Genomic DNA, 20,693 nt, shown 5'->3' with positions numbered 1-20,693 from the left:
GGGTAGAAAAAGGAGGAAAGGGTACATCAATCATCCTAGAGGAAAACTTTAAAACAAATAACAAACCCAAGAAAAAAATAGAAAAGCAATGAGGGAAAAAGATAACTTTTCTTTCAGAGTCTCTTAAATATGTCCGACTCCTCACAGACTTTTTATTAGTTCCTTGATCCTTTGGATTGGGTTTGACACCTTAGAATAAGAATATAAAGAGTGTAACCCAGGACCATAAAAGAAACAGATTTGCTATCCTGAAATGATTTGAATATAATAGATGCCAAGGTTAAATCAAATAGACAATCATAGTGAGAACAATAAATACATTGACAATGTTCTGGGAAACCTGTCTAACTACTTTCTTAAAAATATTATTTAGACCTTTATTATAGTTAAAAAAAATTAGAGTGAACTAGAGATCTAATACTTTCTGTAAGTATTAAAGGAAAATATAAATACATTTCTGGAATGAGAAATGACTTTTCAATTTTTAAGGATAAATAAATATACAGGATAGATCCAGTCAAAATAAAAAATAACTGTAGATCAAATTACTACAAACAAGATGAAATGACAAACCAAAAATTGGTTGGTAGCTTTAACAGACCCTCGCTAGTGAGAGAAAGGGACATAAGACAATAGGAGAGAGTTAACTTTTTAGCAAAAAGTTCTTCAAGGATAATATTGTCTAAAACAGTGTTTCCCAACGTGGGGCCCACGCCCCACAGGGGGGCAATTCGATAGTTAAGGGGGGCAATTTGAAAATGGACTCGACACGACTTTAACTCTTTCACCCCAGGCCATTTAAATGCAATGCTAGATATCCATGCCAAATTTAACAAAAAATGCAATTCTTAAATAATTGCGGTAAATAATTATTAAGTATAATTTCGTTTGACGAGACCAAAATATCAACTGGGTGATTGGCATCGTCAAGTAAACTTCGTTCTGGGTTCACTGCGGAGTGTGCCGTCTGCCGGGGAATCCCGGACATTTTAAAAACTCGCTAAACAACGCAGTTATTCTCACCTAATTGGCCCATCGCAACTTCTGTAGTGTTTCACATCATTCAGTTGGTGTTAATTTGAAATAAGTGTCAGTCAAAACTGTTGTAAAAGCTCGTTGATTTAATAAATATACATATATATTGTATAGATATAATTGGTAAGTATTTGATTTTGTTTTTATCAATATTAAACTCTTTATTAAGTACTTCTTGCAATAAAGCAATAATATTTTATAAATATTATTGGGGGCTATAATAGTGCATGCACGACAACTTTAATTTTTGAAGCATAACTTTTCAGAAAATTTTGTCAAGTGGAAAAAATATAGATACCTTTTGATTTGCGGTGGTAGTGTAGTAAATGTGTTATATACATTTAAATAAATACGAATTTTTAGTATACGTTTACTCTATGTCACATTGAATATATTTTAACACCTATTTTAATATTAGTTTTTAATTGATCTTATTTTTATTATAGCCCATAGTAAAATGAGTGGTGCAAGCAAGAAAAAAACTCGTCAATATTCGGAGGAATATTTAAAATTTGGGTTCATACCCGCTGTTCATGATGAGCGGATTCCTTTTTGTCTTTTATGCCAGCAATGCTTGACCAACGAATCAATGAAACGAGGTTGTCTTGAGGCGCATTTGAAGGCAAAACATAGTGCTCATATTAATTCAGATTTGAGTTACTTTAAAACTTTAAAGAAAAATTTTGAAAAAAGAACATTAAAGTCTCTATTTACTGCTCATACTTCAACTAATAATCGTGTTCTTGAGGCTAGTTATCAAATTTCTTTATTCATCGCTAAAACTGGAGTAAATCACACTATACGAGAGAATTTAATAAAACCGTCAATATCAGCATTTCTTAAAACGGTTCTTGTAAAAGATGACAAAGATGTAAAAGCTATGCCACTCAGTAACAATTCTGTTAGCAGAAGAATAGACGAAATGAGTGAGGATATTGAAAAACAACTTATTGAAAAGCTGAAAACAAGAAAATTCTCCTTGCAAATGGATGAATCAACTTTGAGAGACAGTGAGGCAGTATTGATAACTTACATAAGATATATTGATAAAAGACATTTTGCTGAAGAAATGTTGTTCTGTAAAAGATTAGAAAGTACCACTACCTCCAAAGATATATATAATAAGCTAAAAAACTACTTAGATGTCAATGATATACCAATGAAAAATATAACATCTTGTGCTGCAGATGGTGCTCCCAATATGATGGGCAAGAAAAATGGCTGCTTAAAATTGATGAAAGATGCGAATCCAGAAATGATTCTTGTGCATTGTGTTATTCATAGGGAAAATTTGGTAGCTAAAAACATCTCGCCTGTTCTGAATGAAGTATTACATACAGTAATAAAGTGTGTTAATACTATTAAAGCTAGTGCCAAATGTGAGCGTCTTTTCAAGCTATTTTGTGAAGAACAAAATGAAGACCATGTGAGACTTTTACTTCATACTGAAGTAAGATGGCTATCTAAAGGAAACTGTTTGAAAAGATTTATGAAACTGTTTGATACTCTTAGTGATTTTTTAAGCGACAAACCTGAAATGAAGTATCTGTTAACAATAGATGGTAAAGCATTTGTGAGTTATTTAGCCGATATCTTTGAAAAACTAAATATCTTAAATAAGCAACTTCAAGGAACAAATAAAACTCTTGTTGCTGCAAAAGCAAAGATATTTGGTTTCATTACCAATATTGAGTTATGTCAGAAACATATTAACAACAAAAACTTTAAACAGTTTCATTGGCTCCAAAAATGTGAAGTAACTGATATCGCTTTACTTGTTATTGTCAATCATTTGAATATTCTATCGGCTGATTTAAAAGAAAGATTTTCTGACTTAAAACAAATTGATTTCCCAACATGGATGATGCAGCCAATGTTAGTGGATTTGTCTGATATATCAAATATGCAGTATCAAGAAGAACTCGAATTGCAAAATGATGAGTCAGTTAAAGCTTTATTTAATATCAAAGGAGCGATGGCATGGCTTTGTGAGGAAACAGAAATCAAATACCCAAATTCAACCAAATGTGCAAGAAAACTATTGCTACCGTTTCCATCTTCATTTTTAGCTGAATGTGGATTTAGTGCTGTAAATGATTTATTGGTAAAAAAAAAGAAATCGGCTGGATATAACACAACATAGAGATTTGAGACTAAAGCTAACCAAATTGGAACCTAATATAAAATCTCTGTGCAGCAAGCATCAAGTGCAAGGATCACACTAAATTAAAATAATAAATTAATATAGAAAAATCTGTATTAAAATTATTTGGAATTTAAATTTCTGTTTTTTATTATATGTTTTGAAATTTTACTTACTGTGTTTTGTTAACAATTTCATAGTAATTTCTTCCTAGAACCTATCATTTATGTTTATTAAGTGAACAAATCAATTTTTTAATGTTAAAAATTGTGTATGTTACATAGGGGGGGACATAAAAATTTTAGAAAGGTTAGGGTGGGGCATGGCACAAAAAAGGTTGGGAAACACTAGTCTAAAAGGAAGTCTGTGGTGAGACAGCCCTTCTCAAGCTCTCTTTGAGGAGCCAAAAGTGCTACAACCGGTATGGTGCTGGTGCCGAGGCCAGGCAGGTCCACACTGGATTCAGGCAGAGGGTAGAGGAACTGTGGAGCGGAAAGCCTGGAGCCATTCCCGTTTATGGGAGGCTCGCAGAGATGGGCCAGCGAATACACAAAGGAAAACCACTTTTCGGGGTGGACAGCAAGGGATCAGGAACCCTGCCCCTCACGGTGACAGCTGAGGGAATCAGGGAACTGCATCTCACAGTGGCAGCAGGTGAGCGATCTGGGAGCATCACCTCCGAGGGAAAACACCCGTAGCTTCTCACAGACACACTCATGGCTTTCTGCCACGTGCTCACGCACTAATCATGCAAAGTGCTTGCAGCCAGATATTAGTGCGCAAGCCTCACACAGCTGTTTTCCCCACAATCTGCAACAAAAAAAGAAATGAGTCCCTATGTCACGCTCTTTCACCAGGTGCTTGCACATTTGATGAATTACTTGATACTAATGAAATACTTTAGCGAACTGTAGAACTATACAACATGTATAACAGCAAAAAGGAAATCCTTATGTCCCCCACAGGAGACTAACAGGCGAGACTATGCAGTTGGGTTCTCACACTTCATTTGCACCAGAATCACCGGGGCTTGTTTAACCACAGATGGCCGACCCCACCCTCGGTTCCAGACCCAGTGGGCGGAGTGGGTCCCAGAATTTGCAGCACTCACTGGATGCCCATGATCCTGGGGGCAGGCCCACGCTTTGAAAAGAACGTCCACAGACGTGAGAAGGATGTGTGTAAAGCATTCCAACGAAATGAAAAACCGCTGACTATAGAGAGCTAGAGAGCAAGTCAAGTGAAATTGCAAAACCAGAGTTCACATGACAGAATTTTAAAGTGATGATCTTCAGGGCATAGAATTAAAAAGGCTATTTGGGTGTTTTTCGAATGATGTATTGCTTTTGTTGATCAGAAAAAAAAAATAGCACAAAAATGTAAAGGTCCACATGCTTAAAACAGAATGATCTGCTAAAATTTCATGGTTGTATTTAAAGTGCAGGATGGAGAGAGAGTCTTTGTAGAAGTGTCACAGAACTCTTAAGAATGAAAATGGCTTTTGTTCTTTCCCTGTTAAGCGCTAAATTAAACATATTAAGAGTAGAAACCACTAAAAAGCATGGCCTCGTGCTCCACACTGAGGAGTTGTATGGATTCTGAGTCCGGGTTTTCAGTACATTCTGCGACATGAGCCTTTGTTCGCCGGCTCTCGGCATGTCTGACCTATTGCAGTCAGATCTGCTTCCTCATGAATCTCTGAACACAGAGCATTTCCAGGCACACCACTGTGTATCGTTTACACGTGACATCGAGTCTGCGTGATCATGACTTGAGTGAAGTTTTCTGTTATTGTTATTAGGGCTGAGATGTAACTTTTTTTCCTATTTATTCATGTATTTATATACTTACTTTATTTCAGTTTTACATTGTGTATTGGTTTGAGGTGTACAGCATACTGGTTAGATCAGTGGTCCCCAACCTTTTTTGGACCATGGACCAGTTTAATGTCAGAAAATATTTTCACGGACCGGCCTTTAGGGTGGGATGAATAAATGTATCACATGACTGAGACAAGCATCAAGAGTGAGTCTTAGATGGATGTAACAGAGGGAATCTGGTCATTTTTAAAAAATAAAACATCGTTCAGACTTAAATATAAAAAAAAGGGACATACTGTAGTTATTTATTTCTCTGCGGATCGGTACCAAATGGTTCACGGACCGGTACTGGCCCCGGCCCAGAGGTTGGGGACCACTGGGTTAGACTATTGTACACTTGACAAAGTGTTCCCCGGATGTTTCGAGCGCCCACCTGGCTGCATACAGAGTTACCGCGATAGGGTGGCTCTATTCCCTGTGCTGTGCCGACATCCCCTCGCGGTATGTTTCAGCTGCCGGTCGGGGCTTCTCAGTCCCTTCACCTCTGCACCCAGCCCCCGACGCTGCACCCTCTGGCCGCCACCGGTCTGCTCTCTGTGTCTATGAGTCCGTTTCTGTTTATTTTGTTCTTCCGCTGGCTTGTGACAAAAACCAAAACTGAAGTTGTTTTTAAAAGTAGAGCTGTTTTGTTGTAAGAATTAAATCAGTCGTGTCCGGGTGTCATCATCTCATCTGTCGTTGACAAGCACCCAGCAACTCAGTTGCTGAAGGGGCTCTGCTGGGTACTTATCAATAACTATAGGGATTAATAGCAATAACAGTTAAGGAAAGGTGACATTTAGACTCCAGATACTCAGAGTCTGTGAGGATGAGTCAACAGTTTAGGTCTGAGCAAGGTGACACTTCGTTGACCTAACAGCTCTCTGACAATCTTGAGACCCCTTTTCCTTCTGCATCTTGTGGCCAAGGTGACTCTAGTCAGCATTGGTGCTAAACAGTACAGAGGTCCCTGGCATCACAACCCTGGAGCAGCCTAGCCTGCTGGCCAACTTCACTGTCTCGGTTCCCTAGCAACATGCTCTAGCAACAAGGGACTTTTGTTTTGTGCTGGCTTCTGGACATCAGCCCCAGATTGGTTAAATCTCTCCCAAGAAACCAAACACACATAAAAAGTAAACTTCTAAACTTAGACTATATTCCTTTCACTTCCCCTTGCTGGGAACAATAGTGTAGCGAACCTATCATTACAGACCCCACAGGTTCGGGGCTTCATTCCCCAGACTTCTGCCTCATTCAGACTTCAATTACAAGTCCAGTCCCCCCTTCCCAACCTCTGACCAACTTTATATGAATGGGAGGTCCCCGTGACACCGTCCTCAGGCTTTGCAATTTGCTACAGCAGTTCACAGAGCTCTAGGAAACACTTGACTTACTATTACAGGTTTATTGTAAAAGGTACTATGCACTCAGGAACAGCCAAACAGAAAAGACGCATAAAAAGGCAAGTTAGGCCCTGGCCGGTTGGCTCAGCGGTAGAGCGTCGGCCTGGTATGCAGGGGACCCGGGTTCGATTCCCGGCCAGGGCACATAGGAGAAGCGCCCATTTGCTTCTTCACCCCCTCCCCCTCCTTCCTCTCTGTCTCTCTCTTCCCCTCCCGCAGCCAAGGCTCCATTGGAGCAAAGATGGCCCGGGCGCTGGGGATGGCTCCTTGGCCTCTGTCTCAGGCGCTAGAGTGGCTCTGGTCGTGGCAGAGCGACGCCCTGGAGGGCAGAGCATCGCCCCCTGGTGGGCAGAGCGTTGCCCCTGGTGGGTGTGCCGGGTGGATCCCGGTCGGGCGCATGCGGGAGTCTGTCTCTCCCCGTTTCCAGCTTCAGAAAAAAAAAAAAAGAAAAAAAAAAGGCAAGTTAACATGGGGGGTACACAAAGCTCTCATGCCCTCTGTGTATGCGTCATCCCCGAGTACCTGCTGTGACCCCCATAATTGAGGGGGTTTATGCAAGTTCCGTGACATCAGCACAACTGACTGACTCCTGTGCCATTGGTGATTGGTTCAGTCCCTGCCCATCTCCCCTCAGGGGTTGGGCAGAACGTCCCAGACCTCTATCCAGAGGGTTGCTCCTCCCACAGACAACCAGCCCTGTAACACACAAAAAGCCACCGCAGTCCGAAGACCAAGAGTCCTAGAAGCTCCTGTGTCGGGAACTGGGGACTAAGAGCAAATATCATAGCAAAAAAGGCTCCTACCACCTGCGCCCCTCAGGAAATGGCACAACTTTGGGCACTACCTGAAAGGAACAAGGGGCCCAGACCAAACAGGTATTTCCTTATTCTATCCTAGGACTTGATACAAGGAGCTTCTCTTGTTTTTTGGAAGGTCCTGGCTGGTTAAAAAGTACGCACGGGCCAAGCACGTTCCCATAAGACATAAGGGTGACAGCGTGGGGGTCAGGCAGGGCCTACCGCACCGCGGAGACTCGAGCATTCGTCCCAGCCTCTAGCCTGCCCTGCCCTGCTCCCCTCTCTGGGCCCCTGCTCTGCGTTCACTTGAGCACCAGACTCAGAATCACACGGCGCCACCACTCACCTCGTGGGGTGCCTGTGGCTAAAAACACAAAAGTAAAACAGCAAAACCAACAGGATTGGATGATTTCGGGAGAGGATTGACAGCCCTAGAATTCAGTTTTTCCTCAGGCCGCTGAGAGCGTAGGCTGAGTAATGCAGCCCCCAGCCCCTCTCTTAAAGACAGAAGAATTACTGTCTATTTGCAGGGGCCACTAGTTTGCCCCCGCTCCACTCTCATCCCAACGCTGTGCTGATTCATAGGAGGACAAAAGTGTCCTGAACCATAAAGCCGCTGTTCTCCAGTCCATCAGAAGATAAATAGTTAAAACAGATTGGCAGCGAGATGCACGGTGGAATAATTTACTCCAGGCCCGCAGTCCTCCAGGCTACGTGTCTGCCAACGACAAGTATTTACGGCTGAGTGGCCTCCCTTAGGGAGGCTCGTGATGGAAACACTGCCAGCTCCTTCCCTGAGAGCCGGACGGGCAGCAGTGGGCACTACTGTCATTGTTCGCCCTGTGCCAGAGTATGGGGTGGGGCAGGTCAGGGAGGGGTCTCACAGAGCTGAAAAACCTGCTAGAAAAACTCACTCACTGAGCCGCGGCCCCTAGCCAGCCCTGCGTGGGTCATGCTAGGGATCCGTTCGTTAGTCTCACTTCCTTACCCCATTAAAAAAAGAAGAAGCAGGAAGGCTAGGTGTCATTCTACGTGCAGATGGAATCCGTAGCTGGTGACTTCTCACAGGGTCGGGATGTGTGAGCCGACAGCCGCGCTTGTGATTTTTGACTTACTAAACGTAGAGTGCAAACAGCCCACCTCTGTGCCACATTAGACACTGGCTGGATGGAACAGAGATTGAGGACAGGCGTCCTGGGGCCCAGTGCTGGCTTCTAACTTTTTTTCTCCTGGAGATCTCAGCATAGGGGAGGTGGAGGGGAGTTGTTAATGGCCACGGACAAGGGAGGGATAGAGCAAAAAAGACAGAAGAAAAAACAAACAAAAACTCATGGACACAGACAACAGTGTGGTGATTGCTGGGCGGGGGTGGGAGGTGGGGGGTATGAGTGGCAATGGACAAGGAGTTGACTTGGGGGGGTGAACACACAATACCGTGTACAGAGATGGGTTGCAGAATTGGGCACCTGAAACCTGTATGATTATGTTAACTAGTTTCACCTGAATAAATTCAATTTAAAAAAATATCCTTCATCTCTCAAACCATTCTTTTTTTTTTTTGGCAACTGCAAAACAGTGATTAAACCAACCCAAAGGCAGCAATGCAGCTTCGAGAAAACAGAGGTGCTTTATACATTTACACACCACCTGATATATATAAATTATTAAGAGGCTACATATATTTTGTATCTATGCATTCAAAATGAGGGGTAAATAAGTAGTTCATTTCTATCCTTTGCATGTTGAAACATCGTGTGGAACAAGTCACGCGCGACAGAGGATGCGTGCTCACCTTCCCGGGGAGAAGCAGAGATCGTGTGGGTCAACACGTATGAAGTCAGTGTCCCTCCAGGGGACCGCCGGAGAGCCCGGGAGCGGCTGAGCCTGTCTGCCTGACCGCTGCAGTAAGGGGTCCTGGTATGGTAACATCGTGCCTGACCGCTGCAGCAAGTGGGTCCTGGTATGGTAACATCGTGCCTGACCGCTGCAGCAAGGGGGTCCTGGTATGGTAACATCGTGCCTGACCGCTGCAGCAAGTGGGTCCTGGTATGGTAACATCGTGCCTGACCGCTGCAGCAAGGGGGTCCTGGTATGGTAATATCGTCCCAAAGGTCAGCTCTCTTTGTGCAAATCAACTGTATCCTCTTTCACACTCTTTGTATTTCAGAAACCTTTCCCTGTTTTATTGCGAGGAAAGTCTTAGGAAATAAATTATTTTCAGAAAATTAAAGGACCGTGACATCACAACCTCTCATCTTTCTTCTGAGTGAACAGCCACCACTTGTCCGGAAAATAAAAGTCTTAATCAGATTTTAACTGAGATATAGATGACACAAGAGAATCTAAATAATTTTTCTTTGGAAAGCCAGTTAAGGGAAGCGAGTTTCCAACCGAGTTTATGCATTTTTTGCTACAGTGTGCTTGCCTGTCTTGATGGTAAATGACTTCAGCACTTTAAAATTTTTCATCAGTTGGGAAACATGGTCTTAAACTGGCTGGAAGGTTTATCTCCTCGGTACAGCTATGTTTTCTGGTATCATTATGTGCATGATGCCCTACTATGGGCCACAGTGCTCCACAGTGACTGGTGAAAGCAAGGGTGCCCACACCAGCATTCGAGGCAGAGGGGCGGTGACATTCTTTGACGTGGTACACTTGCCCAGAAAGTTTTTCAAGGCTTGATTCCATCATATCAGATGCTTCACCTTTTTACCTAATTATTTTGGTCTTGTTATATTTCTTGAGCACGTCCCTCGATTTTCATAAACATGTTAAAGGAGATGGTATGTATGCACCAGAGGTCAGCATGTTGGGACTGCACCCGCTCGCATCCTTGGGGAATCAGTGTGCGGAAGAGTACGCATGGTGGGCCAGAGACCGCTGGCCTCAGAGAGGTCCCTGTGCAAGGCTGGCCCTTGACCAGTGGGTGAGAACTTGGGTTTTTGGTGCATTCCCACCATTCCCTCACTGTTGAGGTGTTTTATCGGGTCTGAACTGTCCGTATAAACAATGAGGTTGACGGGCAGCCCCAGCCTTCCTCCTGGAATGCTGTCAGTCCTTTGGATTCTGACCCACATACCTTCTCCCTCCCTGCTTTGGCACTGTTTCCTTTTGCTGTAACAAATCAAAGCCGTCCTTTGGGGGTGTGGGGATGAAGGAAGAGAGCGCCCTGCCGCCCAGTTCTGTGGGAGGACAGGAGCCTAACTACTCCTCCAGGGGCCTTGCTCCGAGGTGCAAGAACTCCTCCCGGAGTCAAGACACGAGAAGCTCATTTCAGGGTGAACGCTGTGTGTCCCCCTGAGGACGAGTCATGAGTCATCGTTCACCACGAGCACTGCGCACCGCGCGCATGGGACGCGCTGCACCTGCCAGGCTCAGTCTGTGAAAGGTGAGGCGCTGTCCGTCCCTGCAGCCTCTGAGCAAGGTGCCAGCGAGGCGTGTCACAATTCTGGTTTAATGCTTACTCAACAGTAAAATCGTTTTTCTTTCTTTTCTACCTTCGCGGAGCTATTTTCTGGGTAGGGAGGCGGTCTGGTTTCTAATTATAATTCCCCGGCACAGTGTCATCATCACCGTTGTCTGACCAAGTGTGACTCTCCATTACACTGTCTCTGTCCCACTTATCCTCGAGGACAGAACGGGCCATTTTCCCAGACGCTCTGTTGAGATCGAGATAAACGTTTTCCCCACGCAAGCAAACACAGTGGCATACCACACCATGTAAATAGTTTATGTATTTAGCTGTAAAGGCCCATAAATATAAGAGAATATAGCCAGTCTGAATAGTTTAATATAGAAAATAAACTTTTGGGTTTTTTTTTCCCCCTTGGGAGATTTTGGAGGCCAAGTGCTCACTGTCCTGGCAAGAGAGGAGCTGGGGTTTGGACGGGTAATAACTCCAGCCCTGCACCTGTGGTCAGCGCTCCTCCCTGTGACCTGAAGGGAGCGGACCCTCGTGGAAGGAGACGGATGGGTGGTGAGCTTGGGGTCCTGGAGCAGATTCCTGGGAAGGGGCTCAGGTGGGGGAGGGCTTCCCTGCAGGCAGAGGGTTTCCCCTTTGGACGGAGGGCTTCCCCACGAGGGGGCGGGATTCCCCAGGAGGCAGAGGGCTCCCCATGAAGGGGAGGCCAGTGAGCGGTCTGGTGGGGATCTGGGGAGTGTCAAGGCACTACGAAGCCAAGGAGATGTGTGAGTGCTGAGCGGTAACCCGCAGTCTCCAGCAAGAACCTTGATTCCCCCGTGTCCAGGGGCCACTCCGATAGGTCCTCTTGTCCACGCCTGGTATAATCGTCATCAGTGACTGCACTCCCCTCCAGACCCGAACATCTGCTCCCCGACTTTGCTGATTCCTCACACGACTGCGTGGAAGCCCTCCCTGACGTGACCCCAGGACGCCCAGACAGCCCAGAAGAAGGGACGGGTCAGCGGAGAACCCCAAGCAGCACCTGTGGGACCCGCGCCGGCTTCAGCACGCAGAGCTGGAGACCGAACCCCCACTCCTTGGCCCACACTTGCTCTCTCTGCGGGTCCCCGTTTGGAGTCTGTTGAACCGATAAACCGCCCAGAAGGAAGGGCCCCAGCTACAGCCGCTGCAGGAGCTGGCTTCTCCTGGAGGCAGCTGTGGTCAGCGTCAGGGCACATCCCTTCTCCTGCAGCAGCAGAACAGGGTCCTGACTGAGAACGAGGGCTCTCTGCGGGCTCTCTGCAGCCTCGCTGCCGGCCCCCGGGAGCCAGCCACGCCCCCTGCAGGCTGGGCAGCCACGAGTACATTACTGGCACCTCCACGCATCACTCCTCTCCTCTGTACAAGGTAGAGAATAATAATAATAGAGTTGTGCTAAATGAGTAGTTACCAGGAAGTTTCTTAGAGTGAAGGACACACAGAGGATCGTTCCAGGTGAGTTTTTCAGATAGGAGCCAAGATGAGGCCCCGTGACACTTCTGTCTTACAAGTGCTGCTGGTGATTTTCCCTGGGGTTCCTAGAAAACTTTGAGATTCAAACTGTATGCTATGTATAGAGGCCATTCATAAACATGTTATAAACGTCATACAGATCTTTTCAGAATGTGAAACAGACAGCAAGCTTTGAGCTGAACGTTTATCTCCCAATGTTCTATCCAATTTTAAATCACTGTACTAAAATAACATTGACTAAGAAAATCTCCACAACACTTGTGAAAGCCAGTGCCTGACTCTAAGAAACAAGGCTCTTCCAACATTTCAAAATCTGCAGGTTTGGCCTTGGCTGGGTAGCTCAGTTGGTTAAAGTGTTGTCCCAACACTGAGAAGTTGTGGGTTTGATCCCGGGTCAGGACACCCACAAGAATCAACCAATGAGTGCATGAATAAGCAGAACAAATTGGACTCTCTCTCTCTCTCTCTCTCTCTCAGAATCAATATATAAAAAATGTTTTTAAAAATAAAAAGTGTAAAAATCTGCAGCTTTATGCTCTAGAGTTTAATTACTCATTTGGCCTCTCCTTTTTAAAAACAGCCTGTGATTAAAAAATGGAATTACATGATTAGCTTCCAGTGCTCACTGGATCAGGGAGAGGAGACAGTAACCAACACGAAAGCCCAACAACCTGTTTTGATTCAACTCTTTGGGGTTTGGCATGTAGACACATTTGCTGTGATTGTAAAACTGCCCACACAATCACATGTATTTTATCCAGTGTTTACCATATGGCAGATGGAATACACTGCTCCCTGCTCTTCCCAGCAAATGCAACAGCTATGTGAATTCACACAGGCACGTGCACACAACTGCAAAGAGTGAAGAATCCATCCTAGTGCTCTAGGGAAGGCAAAAGACCCAGGGCACACGAACTTCAGGACAGTCATCACACCTCGGAGGCCTGTCTCCCTTTGCAAGTCTGTCTCCTTGTGGCCCCGACTGCGGGGTTCCTTGCACATCCGTCGTGTCCTTGAGCTTTGATTTGAGGGCTGACAATACCCCACCATTTGTGCGACCTTCTTATCTCAGCATCTGTTCTGTATTTACCCAGCCAACACCGCAAGGATAAGGATTCTCATTCCACTCACTGGTCACCTTCCCCTTCGCTCGAGCCATTTCTCAGTCCCTGCCCCCAATCCACCACCGGAGAGTGTCAACCTCGTAGCCGGGCAAGGAAGTTTCCTCCCGGGGTCCATCAAACAAAATGCCCCTCTTTCATTCAAAAAGTTATAGACATCACAGTGAGTCTGAGTTCTAGCAAAAGTGAAATACATTAGATTAATTCTGGAAATAAATTTTGGAGTGGCCAAGGAGTACTGTAAAACATTTATTTTAGAAAAGCTATCCAAAAATATTTCTCAGTTGAATAAATGCCTTTTAAGAGTCCCTGAATCATTTCCATATAAATTACTTTTAGATACAAATGAGGGCCCAGACATATATCTGTAAAAATGATGGGACTATTTTTACTATTTGTTTCTTGTCCTTTGAAAAACACAGCCCTCTGCAAACCGAGTAGGTTTACTGTTGAATATTTGGCAAGAGTTTGGTCAGCAGTGGGCTGAAATGCTTCGGTTGAAGCTGGAAGTAGTCGACTAATTGAACTGTAACACTTAAAATGAGAATCGCCATTGAATATAAAATGCCATTAATCTTGTGTAAAGAACTAATTTGTTAAAATTGTAAGTTAGTTCCCAGTTGCCTTTGGGGAGAAATTTCACACAGTCATCTATGTTCAGTTCCTAATAAGGTTCTCCGAGACAACCACCAGGCATGAATGGCCTCAAGACACTTTAAAATGAAAAATCCCACCCACGACCAGGAGTATAAATGGCTATTTTGCAGTTGGGTCATTAGGTAGGTCTCTCCAATAAGCGTGGCTGTGGGTTTTCAGTGGAGAGAAAGCACATTTTTTCTGAATCAGAATCTCAACCTGCACTGTGAGTTCCTAGGGAGAGAAGCCTCATGAAAACTGCTTGACATTCACATTGAGGAGTAAAAGCCACTTAAAAGAAAAAAGAAACATTTCCTAGGATTAGCTGCTTTCTAAGACCAACAGTTTCCAATGTTTATCATGATGGTCAATTAGAATTTGCTTTGTGTAGCTGAGGTACCAACAGACACCCAGCAATGTTGTTAGGCAGTAGCATCATCCAATCAATGTAATGTGGCCTCTTTTCAACCTTTCCTTCTCTTTGATCATAACTTCTTAATATTCAATTCAATATAAAAAAAATGACTGCAGATTTGGCGTCTTGGGAAAGATGAACAAATCAGTATGTGAGGCTTACCCAACAAACTGACAGGCTGCATTTTTTTTTAATGCAACATCTCCTAACAGAACAGATTTGGGCAGAGGCAACTGTCAAGATCCAACAACATAACAGGCCATGATTGAGTAATCAGCTCCCCTGTGATGTTGGAGACATCTTGGCTAGACATCTTGGTATGTTTCATCTTGGATACTCTGTTGCTGTCCAGAATTTTTAAAACGCAACTAAATTGGCCTGAGAGTTGTAGTTGATCGGTTTCATTAGAGGCTATTTTAGCCTGCAGTGACACCTGTGTTCTGGGATGCTGGGCCCATGGGCCCAGTATATAAATTAACCACCACGCACACTGTTTTCTGTGTAGGTGAAGATAAGGAAAGGCCGAGGGTCACCACACTCTGCCGTAGCTATGGGCATACCCAGCACCCCCTGCGCACCGGCTCAGACAACCCCCATGCCTACACTGTGCACATGTGTTATAAATTCCTAGGAGTGAGACAGAGGTTCTGGATTAATGAACCCTAAGCCTCACAGGAGCTATGTATGGGAAGGTTCTCTTGGCTGTGGTGCCCCATGATTTCCAAGTGCATACTTCTGTGGTCTTCATCTCCACACCCCACCCTCTGGGCCAGGTGATTAGCAAGTATGCACAATTTACATAAAATATGCACAACAAGAAAAATAAAGTTAAATAAAGGAAGTAGACTTTTTTGGAAATACATAAATGTAAACAAAGCTCATGAAAATTTCTCTTCAAACAATACAATTCATCTTCTAAGAGTTTAGGTTTCTTTGATCAGTAATCACTAAACTTCAAGTGTTAAATACTGATGAAGAAAATCTAGAAATAATCTAGCTGGAAAACTTAAAAACAAGAATGGATACAGTGCCTACTAGAATACAAACAAGTGCTAACACACAAAGGATGAGCCTAGCATATGTACGAACACATACTCTGAAAGATACTTTGACAGCTCCAAGCAGGGATGCCACAACACCTAATCTCAAATAATTTCTAATATAAGAGTCTGGACCACCGCAAATGATGCAGGTATTCAGTGCCTGGAGGTATACATTTCTAAGTTAGAAGTGTCTGAGAAGTTCAAGATACCTGCTGGCGCAACGGCCAGGAAGCTGTGTGGGCTTGCGTGGAAAATTCTCGAAGACAGGGAGATCTGACGGAAATGGAGGTAAATGTGGTGAAGAGAAGGAGAAAATAGGAAAGAGTGGGTGTCTGTCAAGGTCATGGCAATCAGAACAACTGCTCTCCCATGGGCACCCGAGCTGGGGAGGGGGCCTCAGCAATCCTGCTCGCCAGTTCGGTCTGTATCAGCCCAGAGGATGGGGGCACCTTTTCCTGCTTTGTCTGCCTGAGGAGGTGCCATGTGACATTTTGTCTACCTGGAGTGAGCTCCTATTTGTGGCCCCAAGACCCAGGATGTGCAGGCAGCAGCCTCGCATGAGAGCTCAGTCATTCCTGCACTACCTGTTCCTCCTGACTCTCAGCTCATTTCCTCTGCCTTGGACGTCTCTTGTTTATTCTATACTCAACTATTTGACTTTCACTTCCTTCAATACTATTTTGTCATCTTTGGTCAGGAGTTGACAGTGACTTTCATTGCCCTTCTATGAGATCCAGTCTTTCAACAAGTTATCACTTAATTGGACCTACCACCCTATATATGGACCCATGACTCAGAGTCTCTGTACCCACCTAACCATTGGATGGCAGTCACACACACACATCTTTCTCGTCCACTTGTGCGTACTTCCTGTTATGCCTCATCCTCTGTTTTCCTCTTTCCTCTGCTCCGACTATCAACACCAGGTTCCTTTGAAACCTGACGGGTCAGCTGAGTGGCCTCGTTGGAGGAAGACATTTTCAAGCAGTGGCCCACAGAAGTTTGTTCAAAACTACTCCCCTCCTGAAACTTTTGGAGAGAGCTGATTTCATTTCTTTGATCCTCGTCCTTTTTATAATCAATAAGCTCAGTGAAAACAATAGTAGTTTGAACACCATGTTTAGTTAATATGAAAAGACTTCACACATTCTTCTGGTGGAAACTGGAATACTTGTCTCATGACTAATGATATTCCAAAGCATAGTAAGAGCCGAGAATAATTTTAGTCAGTTTCCTCTGTTCCTCACCCCTGGGGTCTGGACACACTTCAAGGACAGAAAAGTCAGTCCAGAACTATTTCATATGGCATCCCAGGTTCTGAGAGCCAACCAAGGACAGGAGACCAGTATTTCTTTTCATTGAGCAAAAGGAGTCAATAGCAAATTCGGGTTCGACTCGTGCCTCTGCCACTTTCTCTCTTTGTTCAAAATAAATGAAGGACTGGCAACTTGACACATGGTTCGACATTGTATCATCTTTCAGGTGACCTCTGAGAACCCACTGCTTGTTGGAATATGGACCCAGGAAACGACTGTCAGGGGAAGAGCCTCTGCGCATGTGTGGAGTATGAGAGTCCTGATCCTAGAGAAGAAGTTAATGGAAGCTAACAAAAGGATGCAGAGAGGTTTCTAAAATCTGTGTCACAATCGCCTTTCGCTTGACAGTTGAAATAAATTAAATCTGCCCTGCATCTCATACCTGTCTCTCTGCTTTAATCTCTACATTGATTTTTGACCAAACAGCCTCAGCTTTGAAGCAACTGAATCGCACCAGAGAACATGCAAGCCATCTCGTTTGGCTTGCCATCTGATTTATATATATATATATATATTCCTGATGTACTCACGATTATTTTTTAAAAGAATTAAACCAGAACACACAATCAACAGCTGCCATCCTCTGTCAATGACGCCTTCTTACCAACAGGCACAGCTGACAGTCTTCCCACCTGCCCACTGAGTCCAAAAGCCATTTTGTGGGTGTTCAAAACAGACACTAACAATACTAACCATTCTGTTCAGTCTTTCTATCTTTTTAAAAAAAATTTTGGTATGAAATATTTTCTGTATCTGTCTCAAGGAATGGAGTCAGCATTTAAAGTGAAACCTCTCGGTTAATTCTTTCCCCCAATTAGGCCATCAACCCTCTTCTGCATCAAGTTCTGAAAAGAACGTACGTCTCACCCGCAGCTGCCACAGTCATTACGAGGAGCAGAGAAGGTGTGCTGTGGTCCAAGGTGGCCATGGACGACACCAGCCCCTGGCCAATGCCCTCTGTAGCGCGCACGGCTGCTGTGACAGCACAGGGGAGGCCGTGTGCACAGAGACCTCTCCTCCATCCTTCCCAGGCCCGGGGACATCGGTCTGTTGCACGAGCCATCATGGAGGGACAGCCAAGTCCTCAGGGCTGTCCTTGCCTTTAAAGTTCTACTCACAAGCCAAAGTGCATGGGCTGGCTGGAAGCAGTAACAGAAAGTAAGAAGGAAAGGTGGAAGGGAAGAGAAAGGGGAAGGGGGAAGGGGGGAGGGGGAAGGGGGAAGGAGGGAGGGAGGAAGGAAGGGAGGGAGGAAGGAAGGAAAAAGGAAGGAAAAAGAAGAAAGGAAGGAAAAAAAGAAGGGAAGGGAAGGGAAGGGAAGGGAAAAGGAAGGGAAAGAGGGAGGGAGGGAGGCTGTAGCACAGACCCCCCAGGGAGGCCTTCCTCACACTCAGCTGTAACACAGTCTCCCCACAGACCCCCAGGGAGACAGGTCTCTCTGTGTTTGCACTGCAGCAAGGGAAAAACCACTTTTTCTTACTGACCCACGGGTTTCGCGGGGCCAGAAGCTCCCGCCGGTTCGGGGTCCATTATGACATGGAAGACAAATGCTCACCCCAGATGAACCCCAGCCTTGGGAGGAGCCTGCTGGGTGAGAGGCCCTTGAGTTCAGCTCTAACAGCATCCAGGCCGGCCTGTTTCTGCTCCCAGATCTGAAAACACTAAGGGGCTGAACACTCCGATGTGGCAAAGTAGCAACCACACTATTAAACACCTACTAAATTCCCACCCCTCTCAACACTGACTCAGCAAATCCCAATCTGGCACCATCTTCCTGCTGAGGATACAGGAGGGTTCTAAAACCTGGTCACCACCACAGGGAGTTCTCATGTCCCTGAAGAACAGGAGTTACACAGCTTAGACTTCTAGGCCAGTGAGCCCATGGATTTTTTTCAGACTCACTGAATTTTATTTTAATTTCATTAAATGCGATAGATTAAGAAAATGGGAAAGATCTTTATTGTTAAATCTGTGATTGATGGATTAACAAGATAAAGAAATACTAGGCCTGACCTGTGGTGGCGCAGTGGATAAAGCATCTACCTGGAACGCTGAGGTCACTGGTTCAAAACCCTGGGCTTGTTCCATCAACTCACATACAACAAGCAAGCAGTGAACAATTAAAGTGAAGCAACTATGAGTTGATACATCTCACCCCCCCCTTCTGTAAAACCAATTAATAAAATCTTTAAAAAAAAAAAAAAAAAGAAACCACTTTCAAAAAACAACAAAAATAAATACCAAAGACTACCCTTCAATAACCGACAACTTACCTACATCCAATCATCAAAAAGTACTTCGAACAACAGAGCCATAGAAAAGACAGCAGAGCCCTGACTGGTTGGCTCAGTGGTAGAGTGTCAGCCAGGCATGTGGAAGTCCCGGGTTTGATTCCTGGCCAGGGCACACTGGCCAGGGTACACTGGCCAGGGCACACTGGCCAGGAATTGCCCGTCTGCTTCTCCATCTTTCCCCCTCTCCTTTTCTTTCTCTCTTCCCCTCCCGCAGCCAAGGCTCCAGTGGAGCAAAGTTGGCCTGGGTGCTGAGGATGGCTCCATGGCCTCCGCCTCAGCACCAGAATGGCTCTGGTTGCTGCGGAGCAACGCCCCAGGTGGGAAGAGCATTACCTCCTGGTGGGCATGCTGGGTGGATCCCGGTCAGGCTCATGCAGGAGTCTGTCTCTCTGCCTCCTTGCTTCTAACTTTGGAAAAATCCAAAAACAAACAAACAAACAAAAAAAAGGACAGCAGAAACCAAACCACACTGCTTGGCTTTTCCCCTCTTTGACACAGGCAGACCTCTGACATGGACTCACCACCATCGCTGACGGTCAACTGTATCACGAAGGTTTCATTTTCCCCTGTGCTGGCCTTGAAGGAGCAGCGGTAAAGCCCAGAGTCAGAGGCGGTGGCATGGGGCATGACGATGAACGACCTTCTCATCCCCTCACTGCAGTTGCTCAGGACTCGCCGCCAGTACCTGGTTGTGTAGCTCCTCCCATGGGACAAGTTGCAGCTCGTTAAGAGGTCGATCTGATGGGACTGGATCTTCTCCCATGTGACTTCTTGCATGAGCCCCATTGTTAGACGCTCGTACATGAGCGTGACATTATGTCCAGGTTCCGAGACCACATGGCTATCCAATGGCACAGCAATCTCAAAGCTGTCTGAAAAGATGGAGAAATTGATGATACGGAAGTCCTCCAATTTTTAGACGTGAAAGTAGAAGCTACTCACAAAATTCTGTCAGGGCCCTGGCCAGCTGACTCAGTAGTAGAGCATCAGCCAGTGTGTGGATGTCCCTGGTTTGATTCCCAGTCAGAGCACACAGGAGAAATGCCCACCTGCTTCTCAAATCCTCCCCCTCTTGCTTCTCTTTCTCTCTCTCCCCCTTCTGCAGCCATGGCTCAATTGGAGTGAGTTGGCCCCGGGTGCTGAGGATGGTGCCATGGCCTCCAACTCAGGTGCTAAAAAGAGCTCGGTTGCTGAGCAACAGAGCAACGCCCCAGATGGGCACAGAATCAGCCCTCTGGTGGGCTTGCTGGGTGGATCCCAGTCAGGACACATGCGGGAGTCTCTCTCTGTCTCCCCTCCTCTCACTGACTAAAAAAAGAAAAAGGAAGAAAATTCTGTCAAAATGACAGGTGACGTCATTTAACGTAACTTCAGCGATTGCACGTGATATCTTTATACCACATTTTTGGAAGAAAAAGACTGTTGAAAGAAGATGCTCACACACATTTTCCTAAGTCTTCCTTTGTTAACCATGTAACAAGAAACAAAATCGACGCCTCTGGGGCTTTTCTGGGTAGCCATCACATCATGAGGCCATGCTGGGCTGGTGACTCACTCACCGACTTGGAGTGTCAACTATCAAGATTGTTATCAAGCCAACCAAGGTTTTATTGTTCACAAAAGAGATAGCAAATCATGTTCACTGACTGTACACATAAAGTCATTTTTCAGATGTATGGGTGGTCTTGTGCGCAAAGTATTGATAGGAACCCCGTGTT

General features: G+C 45.1%; 1 protein-coding gene across 4 annotated transcripts in view; it reads right to left on the bottom strand.

The window, feature by feature from the left end:
* CD226 (CD226 molecule) overlaps window positions 1–20,693 on the bottom strand; it is a 78,404-nt gene that overhangs the window by 10,594 nt on the left and 47,117 nt on the right. For all 4 annotated transcript variants that reach the window (XM_066247326.1, XM_066247328.1, XM_066247329.1 and 1 more), the window contains exon 4: window positions 19,497–19,847. In XM_066247326.1, the coding sequence (XP_066103423.1) occupies window positions 19,497–19,847 (351 nt within the window). The remainder of the gene's footprint in view (window positions 1–19,496; window positions 19,848–20,693) is intronic.

This window comes from Saccopteryx bilineata, chromosome 11, assembly GCF_036850765.1.
Source record: "Saccopteryx bilineata isolate mSacBil1 chromosome 11, mSacBil1_pri_phased_curated, whole genome shotgun sequence".
NCBI lineage: Eukaryota > Metazoa > Chordata > Mammalia > Chiroptera > Emballonuridae > Saccopteryx > Saccopteryx bilineata.
This window is presented reverse-complemented; position numbering and strand designations above follow the sequence as displayed.